General features: G+C 46.3%; 1 protein-coding gene across 2 annotated transcripts; it reads left to right on the forward strand.

The window, feature by feature from the left end:
* Positions 1-2,381: 2,381 nt before the first annotated feature.
* On the forward strand, positions 2,382-4,959 carry LOC139081024 (uncharacterized). Of its 2 annotated transcripts, none has more exons than XR_011535963.1 (2): positions 2,382-2,745; positions 4,628-4,959. XR_011535963.1 is itself a non-coding variant. In XM_070604625.1 (2 exons), exons 1-2 carry the CDS (start codon positions 3,236-3,238, stop codon positions 4,744-4,746), a joined length of 774 nt encoding a protein of 257 aa, XP_070460726.1. In that variant the 5' UTR covers positions 2,925-3,235; the 3' UTR covers positions 4,747-4,959. The 2 variants fall into 2 exon arrangements, 1 of the variants encoding a protein (XP_070460726.1); XM_070604625.1 differs by lacking the exon at positions 2,382-2,745 and adding an exon at positions 2,925-3,890.
* Positions 4,960-13,084: the final 8,125 nt, after the last annotated feature.

A 13,084-nucleotide genomic window follows, 5' to 3' on the forward strand; every position in this document is an offset into this window, starting at 1 on the left:
TCTCTGATTCAGAAATTTGAAGCCCTTGACCGCTACACAGCCAGAAGTGTTTAGGTGAGGCCTGGTGCTATGGAGAGGAGGGGCCGTGATGTGCTGTGCGCCTCCTGAGTATCTAGCTGCACGCGCATGTATTTTTTGTGTTCATGCATTCATGCACATGTATCTGTGAGTGCTTGGAAGGGGTAGAAGAGCACAATGTTTCCTTGTGTAATACTGATGAAATGCTGATGAAGCAAACTGTCAGTTGCCGTCTGGAGGAATAACTTTCCGGGTAGGATGAGCATTGTGTGGAATGTAGAAAGCATTGCTTTTTGGAAGCAATTCTCAAAGTCACGAAGACAGGCAGGGCTGTGCTGTACTGACCCCAGGGTGGTTAGCCTGGGCCCCAGGCTCAGTGTCTTCAGGGACTTCATTACAGTCCTCCTAACTGCATCAAGAAAAGGTGCTAATTAGAAGCACTTTCGAAGGAAAGATCAGCCTCCAATGAATTGAACAGGATAATTAAACCTTCAGCAAAGTAGTTCACTTGGGAACTAATTAGAAGTTTTTCTGAACGACAATTGCTGAGTAACTTTCTCAAGTTTTTTCCCGCTTACAAATGTAATCCATCCTCACTGTCAAAAATAGAGAAAATATGGGCAAGTTCGGAAAAGAAGATAAAAATCGATCATCTCAATACTAAAGATAACCACAATGAAAATGTTGGTGTATTTCCAGATGAAACAAGCTCATTCATATTTAGTGCTTAGAACAGTGACTGGAACGTGGTAATCACTCAATAAATGTTATTGGCTATTATTATTCCATTGTTAATAGGCTTAGAAAAGTCTTTCCCCAGCCAAAAATCAAATAAAGTTCATCTAGGTTTTTTTCTCATATTTTCATTTTTATTTTATTGTGTGTATAATACATAAATATCTCCCCATTATAAGCAATTCATATAATATAGAAGTCGTAACATAAATGTGGATGTATTCCTTCACACGCTTCCCTCTTGTGCTTCTGTCAGGGTGGGGAAAATCCCCTTTCTTCCTTTCTTGCGGTCTTATGGCTGGACTAATAATAAAATTGATTAACAGGAGAAAAATCCAATTTAATTATGTGTGCACAGGAGAATCATGAAGGTGATGCTCAGAGAGTGAACAAAGCAGGCAGCATATACATCTTCCACACAAAGAAACAATAAATTTATGAAAAATTGACGGGACAAGGGCACTTAGGTTTGGGGTACGTCAATAGTGAGGAATTTAAACAAAGTTTAGGTTTGAGGTAGTAAATTAATGAGGTTTGTTTCTGCAGGCTTCATTTGCCTGGAATTCCCTAGCTCTGGGGATAAGGATACAGGGAGAGCACCTCTCACATGGGAGATGTATTTCCTGCTTTCAGGGGAACAGGGACAGGAGGGTGGGAATGCCCTTTTGCTTCTCAAGTAACCTTAATTCAAAATAATCAATATGCTATTGTGGGATATTTCAGGGTGGCCTGCCCTGGGCCCCAACACTTCACCGGAATATGTAACAGCAGTGCTCACTTGTCCACTCCTATTTCATTTCATTCATTCAACAGTCACTTGCACCTCAGAATTGTCCCTCCAAAGGTTAAGAGACCGAGGCATTTATCTGGTGACTCTTGGCTGCATCGGCAGAGAGCTGTGTCCAGGGGTGTGAACTCCCCTGCACTTCCAGGCCCACCCTGTGCACAGGCTGAGTGGAGGTGGAAAAATGAAGAAGTGCAGGGAATGTAGGGGAGTGGCGGCACTGGATACAGAGGCATCCACCCCAGCAGCACCAAGTCAGAGGGCACAAGGCGGAGCAGGAGCCCAGAGGCTCAGCAGGATCTGATGTGTGAAAAAAATGTCTATGGAAATACAAGGTGCAGGAATAGGCAGCCTGTGGATGATGTTGACCAGAAGGAGATTCCAGAGATACGTAGAAAACACAGGAGGGAGCTCGTTAGCAGATCAAAGCAGATCTCTTCATTTGTCACCCTGTCCAGGCTGTTTTTTTCCCTTGATGGCACCATCTCAGTATGACCCAGTTATGCCAAAGCCTGGAGGTCCTCCTTGACAACACTCTTTTTCATTCTCCACATCCAGTCCTTCCCGAAATCTGTGGCTTTGACCTGCTAACAGCTCTTTCCTTTGTTTCCTCTTGAATCCCATCACCCACTTTCCCTGGTGGGTGCGTCCCTCCTCGGCACACCATTACCCTTTCTCCCCAGGTAATGAGCTCCGCTGTCTGCCGGCTCCCTTCCCTGCTCTGTCCTCAGTTCCTGAAACAGGCAGGGCCCAGAACAAATACTTGCCCAAGGAAGCGGCTCGAGGTGGGGAGGCCTCCCCGCCCCGCTCCAGTCTCACCTCCCCCCCTCCCAAGACAAGCAGAGGTGGAGCAGGAGTCAGCTTTGGAAAATGACATGTTTTTATTGCTATGTTTGCAGTGGCTTTTTAGCACAGTAAGAATGTCCCCGCTGGCCCCCCGCCCTCACCCAGCCCCACCCCTCCAGCCAACGTCAGGGTCTGGGGGAAGCCCTTCTGGGGTCCTCTCGGCTGCCTCGGGATTGGACGTGACACAGACGGGGGTTAAGTACAGCTGCTACCTGGAAGACTTGAGACATGGAAAGTGCGTCAGCCTTCAGCTCGCAGGTGGCAGCCGTGGCCGGGATCCCTTCCCCGGCTGGGGCCCACCTCAGATCCCTGCAGTCTGCCCAGCGCAGGGGGCAGGGTGTAAGCAAGCCTGAGCATGCCAGGTGAGCAGCCCCAGATCCACCCGGACAGAACACGGCATCCGTCAACTTGTGGGCAAGGGGGGAGTGTGGGGACAGAGACACCCCTCCCCCAGGCAATGCCGCCCCCCAGCCCTGCCGTCATCCCCAGCCCCGCCCACCTCCAGCCGCGCCTTTCCTGTTGACTTGACCCCCTTCCAGACACAGAAGGACACCAGCACCCAGCAGGCCAGCAGACACAGGGTCACCTCCCAGTTGAGGACCCCTGGCACCTCCAGCCCCCCAGAGGGCTGCAAGACTTTGCTCCCGGGGGAGGGAGAGCCCATGAGGGCTGTGCCAGCAGAGGGCAAAGCGACGGAGAGCTGTCCCAGGGGTGGTGCTCCCCCTCGTGCAGCCCTGGAGGCCAGCTGGTCCCTCCTGGGCCCTGCTACTCGCAGACTCGGGCCACGTGTGGAGCCCAGAGAGGGGGACAGGCCGCCCGGCCCAGAGGAGCCCGACTCCCTCCCGGAACTCGATGACAGGACACTGGCGGTCGGCAGGCTGGTCACAGGCGAGGTCGGCCCGGCGGGCAGCAGCCCGGGCTCCCAGGCGCAGGACGCACGCCTGGGGCGGGGCAGCCTTGGCAGGAAACCGCCACGTGCCCAGCGGCCTCAGGAGAGGGATTTTCGGGGGAATGGTGGCAGGACCTGTTTGCGCAGGCGCTGGGAGCCCGAGTGACGTCATGCGCCGCGGGGGCAGCTTCTTGAGGGCGCCTCAGTCTCTTCCGGGCTGTCCCGGGATCTCGGGGGCCAGGGCCAGGCCAGCTTGGCGGGAACCAGCCACGTGGGGGCTGCTTGCGCAGGCGCACTGGGCATCCTGCGTTGCCTTGCGCGCGAAGGGGCGGAGCTTCGTGAGGGAGCCGCAGTCTCTCGGCGGCTGGCGGGGCGGGGCGGGTCGGTGGAGTGTAGGAGCGCGTTGGTGTTGGGCTCTGGGGGACGGCACGGCAGCCATGCAAGCAGCAGACGGCGACGACGACAACGACGGCGCGGGTGGCGCCGTGGGCGGTTCAGAAGACCTGAGCAGCCAGCATAGCCCCCGAGCTCCCGACTGCCAGGACAGCTCAGGCTGCCTTGAAGGCCAGGGTGGCAGCGAAGGAGCAGTGGACGAAGCAGCCATTGCTCTTCTCCGGGGTGAGCAGGCACTGCATATCCCCGGACCTGGTGGAGATGCAGCAACCGTGGCTGTAGGGCCTGGAAGCCGACTGCTGGAGTTGTACCCTTTCCATGGAGCCTCCCTGGGCAGGACCAGTTTGGGGGGGTGGGCGGGGGGCGGGAAGCCTGGCAGCAGCCTTGGGAATAGACAAGGGTGCACAGGAGGCAACCAGGGACAGCAGGAGTGGGGCAGCCCTGCAGGACAGAGGGTTGTCGATGCCTGAAGGGCCTGGAGGCTGGGGAAGAAGGCCTGAAGGTTAGGGAGGTGGCTCAGGGTGGTCTGACATGGCAGGAGGGAGTGTGGGCGTCCCGGGGTGAAGGCCAGCCTCTGAGACGTGCGAAGCCTGAGGCACCAGCAAATTCAGTAGCAGATGGTGCCTTAACCATGCCTCCCCCAGCACACTCACCGTGCCTTTCCGGTCCCCCCTGGAGGCAGAGATGGCCCGCAGGGCCTTGGCCCCAGAAACCCAACGCCACCAGCAGGCGGTTCAGAAGGAGTGCGCCGTGAACGGCAGCGTCCTGGCTGTGTCAGTTCTACACGGAGCTGAGATGGGGGTGGCGGCAAGGGCTCAGGGCCTGAGAGCCAATCTCAGCCGGAGGGGCTCGGTGATGGACACAGGGAGACTCTCAAGTGTCAGGTCTCCGGGGCGGGTGTGGTGTGCTGGGTGTAAGAGAGAGTCATCACCTTGAACTTGATCTTTACCCCTCGCTTTTAGCAGATGGACTGCTGAAGACCCTGGCCTCCTCCAGATTTCCATCAACTCCTTCCTGGACCAGCTTGCCCTGGTGGTGGGGAGCATTCAGCACTTTGGACTCCCACCTCCGCTTAGCTTAGGCTGAAGAAAGGGGACTGAGGCCAAACCGTTTTGTCCCCTACTAAGCAAGGCGTAGGGAATTGATACTTGGAGTACTTGCCACTTTAATATTGGGATCTAATTTTTTGCCTGTACTGGCCCTTGGTATCTCTTGGTCCACTTGTTTTATTTCCCCGTTGCTGGAGGAGGGGATGATTAAACGTTTGTTACAGCAGAAAATAAAACTGAGCTTCTATTTTGTGTCTGAGTTTCTTTTCAGCTACTGCACCTCAAGATTTTCTTGTCTTTGTCCTTGTGTGGGACGCGAGGTTCTGGGATTCAGATAGTCCAGTAGTACCAGGTAACTGAACACAACTTAGGAAAACGAAAACCAAGTCCCGTGTTCACTAGATACTGTCAACATTTTGCAATATTTTCTTAGTTATATTTACACATTAAATGTATAACAACGTATAATGTGTCAGTTTTCAAGTTTAGCATAATTCTTTTCCTTTTTTTCACTTACCATACTAGCTTTTCCACTTTCTAAAAACCCCTCAAAAAAATGTTAGTGAGTGGATGCGTAAAGTGCGTTATAACATAATGTTGGACAGTTAAAATTGTTATCAGTTTTGCCCCTGTTATAGACAAGGATTCAATGGAATTCTTGTACGTAAGTGTTTGCATGAATGGTTATTTACTTAAGATAGATTACAAGAGGTAGAATTACCGAGTTAAATACGTTCGTTTCTATTTATTTTCTTAAGCTTATCAATCTACAGTATACAAATGCTCTCCAGAAAATATGCCCTCCCACCAGAATTCTGGTCCTCCCCCACATCCGTGTCACCGTTAGGTTGGCTTCCTGCCAAAATAAAAAGCATTTTTTTTTAAAATGAGAGAAGTACACACAGAAACACTAGAATAGGAATTCGGGGGCTTGCCGGCCTTGTTTCAGTGAAGAAGTGCTGGGACAATTGGCTAAGTGTTGGGGGGGCTGGGGTGGGCAGCTCCCTCTAAATAGCTTGTGTCTTGGAACCTTGCTAAACTTACGACTAATGGCTAGTAACTTGTAGATGCCATCAGATTGTCCACATAGACAATCATATCTGTAAGTAAAGCAGTTTTATTTCTTCCTTTGTAATTTGGATGCCTTTTATTGGTTAATCTCTCTCCTCATTATGAGTTGGATTTTCCCGCTGCTCTGCATGCCTGGTAATTTTCGATTGGATGCCAGGCATTCTGTATTTTGCCTTTCGTGCTGTGTATTTTTGTATTCCTAAACATACTCTTAAGCTTTGTTCTGGGATGCTGTTAAATTATTTGGAAATAGTTTGATTCTTTTGAGTCTTGCTTTTAAGAATCATTCCGTGAGAGCAGAGCAGCTTTCAGTGTAGAATTAATTTTTCCACGTTCCTGAGGCAAGACCCTTCTGAGCACCCTTCCCAATGCCTCCTGAATTGTGAGAATTGCCGCCACTCCGGCAGGGTGGCGGGGGGGGGGGGGGACAGCCACTAGTCCCTGTCCTGCTTGAGTGCTGGGCATAGTTACCTGTGATCCTTTCCAGGGTGGGGGGGGGGATCCTTTCCCTGGTTTCCCTTGAGTAGTGTCCTCCTACTCTTGTGCTGATTAGTGGTCTGTGGAATGCTCCAGCGGGACCCTCTGCGGATATGCGGTGTTTTCTCCCTCTGCCGTTCTCGTCTCTCTGGTCCTTTGCCCTGCAAACTCAGTCTCTGGGATATTCAGTTCTGTCTCTTCAAGTCAGGGACTGTGCTGGGCTCCTCCTGGAAACTCTCTCACCAGACAGTAAGCTGGGGCAACTTCAGGGTTCATCTCATTTCTTTCCCTTCTCCCAGATCATTGTCATTGATTACCTGACAGCCAGTGTCTTGAAAACTTTTGTTTCATATATTTTGTTTGTGTTTTTGGGTGGTGTACCAAGTGTGAGGATAAATTCAGTCCCTGTTATTCCATATGCCTGAACAGAGTCTGCCCTTGCAGAACTTGGAGAGTTCTGACATTGTGGGCTGAAAGGAGAGAAATGTCATTCATGATGCTATTGCTGGTGGTCATGATTATGAAGACAATGAAGATAACGAAAATGATGATAAAGAATCTCACCTGACTAGATGCAGCAGCCGTAATAGCTGCATCTGTTTGTCTCTCTCTCTCTCTCATTCTCTCCCTCTCTTCTTTCTTTCTTTAATTCATCATTTTTAGACATTGATTATTGATGGATAGATGAGAATTTAGCTGTTTTACACCACTATCCACTATACTTCCTCACCCTCTCAAGATGGTTCTATTGCATTCTATTTATTTTAGGTATTTTTCCCCCTGAGGTTAAAAGTCGCCTTGCTAACCATGGTAAAATTAAAAACCATTTCCCTGAGCATTTTCTCTCCCCTTTCTGTCAGGACCAGTTCTCTCTAGGCAGACCGACTGCACAGCTGTCATTCCGGACTTCCCCTTGCCCTACCCTGGGATGCAATTACTATCCTGGAACACGTCTTTCTTTTTACTGTTTTACCCCTTTTTGTTTACATGCTTATTTTTTAAAGTCAGATTGTGCTGAGGTATAATTTACAAACTACAATATTCACCCTTTTTAGGTGCACATTTCTATGCATTTTGGCAAAATCATAGAGCCACGTAACGACCACCACAATTGAGATATACTTACACTATCCCAAAAGTCCCTTCATTCCCCTTTGTAGTAAAACTCTCCCCCAGGCCCTGGCAGCCACTGATCTGATTTCTCTACCTATAGTTTTACCTTCTCCAGAATGTCAGATAAATGAACTCCTACAGAATGCAGCCTTTGGGTCTGAGTGTTTTTCACCCAAGAATTTGCATGTATCAGTAGTGGTCCGTTTTTGTTGCCGACTAGCATGCATCTGTTGCTGGACATTTTGATTGTTTTCAGGTTTTAGTCAATATGAATAACGTAAAAAAAGAAAAAGAAAAAAGTGGCAAATGACATTAGCAACTCATTGATAGAGAAAATACCGATGCCCGGAGTAACGTCAGCATCATGGCAGAGTGAACTTGCCTGGGACTCTCTCCCCTCCAACATACAATGAAAAGGGGCATCCATACTCCAACACAGGACATCCTAATACAACAAATAAACGTCAGAGGGACACGCAGCCATGTGACAGAGGGCGGAGAGGCTGGCGCACCCCTGGGAGGAGCTGGAATGGGGTAAGAGAGGACGTCGTTCCCTCCCCTAAAGACTGTGATCTGCAATCACGGGAGGCTCTGGGCAGGAAGGAACAGGAGAGGGGACACTCGTTTGTGGGAACATCAAGGACTCCCTAGGGCTTTTGTAGCCTAGAGGGAAGACCTCTACCTGGGGGAGAGCTTTCGCAGGGGCGGGGGGGGGGGTGACCTCATCAAACCAACACCCCTGGAGACCAGAGAGTGAGAGCAGAGCGAGAAAGCCTGGAGAGCAGGCAGGAGAAAGCACCCCTCCCCTCACCTGCCCCGTGCCTGCTCTGCTGCCTGGGATCTCGGCTGAAGGCAGAGGGCTCAGAATACACAGCTCTCGACCCCCACCCAGTGGCGATAAGCGGTAACTGCAACCAAATAATATCAGAATGCATAAGACCCGACCCACCGGCTCTAGCAATATCAGACACTATATCAAATCTCCATACCAGAGAGAAAATGACAAGTACCCAGAATTCAGTCCTGAGGACACAGAAATATGTAATCTAAATGACAATGAGAAAATACCAATGGCTGACATTACTAATAGCAAGATCAATTTAAAATACAATTATTCTTTTTACTATATGCTTGAAGTTTTACAAATTGACAGTCTCTGATGTTTGGGAAGGCCTAGTTGGAAACAAAGCCTCTTATATGCTATCTATTGGAGTGTTTGTAGAATCTATTTGGACACTGACTTAGCATTATTTGTTAAAATTAAAGATCTGCATACACTTTGACCCACCTTTGGGAATCTCTCATAGAGAAGCTCTTGTACATATGACAAGGCAATATGGAGCATGATATTAATCCCGGCATCATTTGTCATAGTGAAAACTGGAAAGAAGGTAAATATACATCAACTGGGAAAGGTTCACTAAAGTCACGGTACAACCGTCCCAGTGGAACATTCTGCAGCAGTTAAAGAAAGAGCAAAGGAGATACCCGAGTACTAATACAGAAAGAGACTAAAACAAGTCAAGAAACTCTGTTTTGCAGTACACTCCCACCATGTGAGCATGGGGGGAAATGCAAGGGAACTCCCTGGAATGAGCCACCTCCACTACAAGAATGCTCAGTGCTAATAACAGCATTAGGGAAGGAAACTTTCACCTTTCAAATTTCAGACTTACATGTTATTTAAATATATTCCTCAAGTATGTCTTGCATCAGAAATAAGCATTTCTATTTCGCAAAATAATAGTGTGCTCTATTAACTTAAGGAATAATCTCTCTTGGTCTTGTGTTTTTAAAACATTAGATATGGATTTTGCATTTGATGCAATGTCTGTGCCACTGTAGAGGACCTCTGTGGGTTCTGTTGCCCAGCATCTCCTTCGCCTGGTACCGTATCCTTATTTCCCCCTAGAAAACCCCTATTTTGCATCCCTTCAGCAGTTACGATTCTGGTAGAGTTGACTTCATTTCTGAAGGTGGTTTCACTGGCAAGACTGTGGCAAGGGGAGGGCAGGTATATATAGAAAAATTCTCTATTCCAGAAGGAAAATCATGCTGCCCCTTGCTTGAGGGAAGGTGCCCAATATAATCAAACTGATAACCTCTTTGAGGTTGCTGTTAGGAAGTTGAGCACATAGCAGTAGTTAGTACCCAGATCACCAGGCCAACAAACTGAAATAACTATGATTTACGTGCTAAGGGCTCTAGTGGAAAAAGTAGAAAACATGCAAGAACAAGTGGGTAATGTAAGCAAAGATATGGAAAATCAAATAAAGAATCAAAGAGAAATGACAGCGATCGAAACTACTGTAACAGAAATGAAGAATGCCTTTGATGGGCTCATTAGTAGACTGGACACGACTGAGGAAAGAGTCTCTGAGCTTGAGGATATGTCAATAAAAACTTTCAAAACTGAAAAGCAAAGAGAAAAAAAGATGAAAAAAAAAAAAAGACCCAGAATGCAATATCCACGGACTGAGGGACAACTATAAAGGGTGTAGCGTATTTGTAATGGGAATACTGGAAGGAGACGAAAGAGAGAAGGAACAGAAGAAATATTTGACACAATAACGACTGAGAATTTTCCCAAATTAATGTCAGACACCAAACTCCATTTCCAGGAAGCTCAGAGAACATCAACCAGGACAAACGCCCCTCCCCCCCCCCGAAGAAAACTACAGGTAGGCATAACATATTTGAACTTCAGAAAAAGATAAAAGATAAAGAAAACATCTTGAAAGAAGCCAGAGGGAAAACGCATCTTACCCAGAGAGGAGCAAAGATAAGAATTACATCCAACTTCTCTCCAGAACCATGCAAGCAAGAAGAGAAGAGAGTTGAGTGAAATATTTAAAGTGTTGAGAGAAAAAAAACCCCACCAACCTAGAATTGTATACCCTATGAAATTATCCTTCCAAAGTGAAGGAGAAATACACTTTCTCAGAGGAACAAAAATTGAGTGAACCACTGGACCTGCCCTGCAAGAAACATTAAAGGAAATTCTTCAGAGAGAAAAAAAAAATGGCCAGAAACTCAGATCTACATAAAGAAAGGAAGAGCATTACAAAAGGATAGGTGAAAGTAAAATAAAAACTGTTTTTCTTATTCTTAATTGATCTAACAGATAACAGTTTGTTCAAAATAGTAACAGCAACGGTACATTCGATGACTATGGTTTATATCTAAGTGAAATGAATGACAACAATGATACAAGGGGTGGGAGGCAGGAATTAGAAACACTTTGTTATAAGGTCCTTGCACGGCCTGTGAAGCAGTACTGGGTCATCTGAAAGTGGGCTTGGATTGGTCGTAAATGTATATTGCAATCTTCAGGGCACCCATTAAAAATAAAGGGTTAAAAAAAGGAGTATTATTGATACGCTAAGAAAGGAAAGTAGAATCACATAAAGAGCTCAATTAAAACCAGAAAAGACAGAAAAAGAGAGGAAGACAAGAGGAGTGGAAGAACAAAGGACAAGGGCAATGCATAGAAAACAGTAACAAACACGGTAAATGTTATTCCAACTTCCTCAGTAATCACTCTACAGGTCAATAGTGTAACTACACCAACAAAAAGACAGAGATTATCAGAGTGGATCGAAATACAAGACCCAACTATATGTTGTCTACAAGAAACTCATTTTAAATATAAAGACGCTTTTAGATTAAAAGTAACAGGATGGAGAAAGTTATACCATGGTATCACCAATCAAAAGATAGCTGGAGTAGCTATATTAATTTCAGATAGAGCAGACTTCAGAGCCGGGAACAGTATAAGGGATAAAGAGAGGCATCACATAATGATAAAGGGGACGATTACCCAAAAAGACATAACAGTCCTTACCGTGTATGTACGTAACCACACAACACCAAAATACGTGAGGCAAAAACTGATAGAACTGCAAGGAGAAATAGATGACTGCACTGTTATAATTGGTCCTATAGACTGAATGTTTGTGTCCCTCTAAAACTCATATGTTGAAACCTAATCCCCAGTGTGATAGCATTTGGAGGTGTGACCTTTGGGAGGTGATCAAGTCATGAGGGCAGAGCCCTCGTGAATAGCATTAGTGCCCTTATAAAAGAGGCCCCAGGGAGCTTTCTTGCCCCCTTTCATCACGTGAAGACATAGCAAAAAGACAGCCGTCTATGAACCAGGAAGCAGGTGCTCACCAGAGACCAAATCTGACAGCACCTTGATCTTGGACTCCCCAGCCTCCAGAACTGTGAGACCTAAGCATCTGTTGTTTGTAAGCCACCCGGTCTGTGGTATTTTGTTATAGCAGACCAAATGGACTAAGATAGTTGGAGACCTCAACACCCATCTGTCAGAAATGGACAGACACAGGAGGCAGAAAATCAGTAAGGGTATTGTTAAACTCAACAGCAACATCAATCAACTATACTTGACATGTATAGACTATCATATACAACAGCAGAAATACATATTCTTCTCAAGCTCACATGGAAGATACATCACGATTAACCACATTCTGCGCTATAAAACACAACTTAACAAATTTAAAAGAACAGAACTCATACAATATCTGTTCTCAGATCACAAGAGAATTAAACTAGAAATCAATAACAGAAGGATAACTCTAAAAATACCATGACACTTGGAGATTAAAGAACTCACATATAGATAACACATGGGTCAAGGAAGAAATTCCAAGAGAAATTTAAAAATATTTTCAACTAAATGAAAATGAAAATACGACTCATCAACATTTGGGGATGAAGCAAAAGCAGTGCTTAGAGGGAAATTTATAGCATTAAATGCATCCATTAGAAAAGAAGAGAGATTTAGAACCAATAATCTGAGTTTCCTCCTGAGGAAACTAGAAAAAGAAGAGCAAATTATAAATGCAAAGTAAGCCACAGAAACAATTATAAGAATTAGAGCAGAAATCAATGAAATTGAAAACAGGAACCCAATAGAGAACATCAACAAAACCAAAAGCTGGCTCTTTGAAAAGAAAAATCAATAAAATCTCTAAGCCTCTAGCCAGGCCAACTAAGAAAGAAAAAGAAAGAAGATACAAGTTACTAATATCAGAAATGAAAGACAGGCTATCACTACAGATCCCAGGGACATTAAAAGGATAGTAATGAATGGGCCGGCCCGGTGGCACAGCAGTTAAGTGCGTACGTCCCGCTTCAGTGGCCCGGGGTTTGCCAGTTCAGATCCTGGGTGCGGACATGGCACAGCTTGGCACGCCATGCCATGGTAGTCATCCCACATATAAAGTAGAGGAAGATGGGCACGGATGTTAGCTCAGGGCCAGTCTTCCTCAGCAAAAAGAGGAGGATTGGCAGCAGATGTAAGCTCAGGGCTAATCTTCCTCAAAAAAAAAAAAAAAGGATAATAATGAAATACTATGAGCAATTCTATATCCACAAATTTGATAACCTAGATGAAATGTCTTCTTGAAAGACACTATCTGCCAAAACTCACACAAGAGGACACAGACAATCTGCACAGGCCTGTATCTATGAAAGGAATTGAATCAATAGTTCAAAACCTTCCAAAACAGAAAACAGCAGGCCAAAATGGGTTCACTGGTAAATTACACCAAACATTTAAGGAAGAAATTATACCAATTCTCTGTAATCTCTTCCAGAAGACAGAAGCACAGAGAATACTTCCTAACTCATTCTATAAGGCCAGCCTTACCCTAATACCAAAGCCAGACAAATACAGAATAA

This window comes from Equus przewalskii, chromosome X (assembly GCF_037783145.1).
Source record: "Equus przewalskii isolate Varuska chromosome X, EquPr2, whole genome shotgun sequence".
Taxonomy (NCBI): domain Eukaryota; kingdom Metazoa; phylum Chordata; class Mammalia; order Perissodactyla; family Equidae; genus Equus; species Equus przewalskii.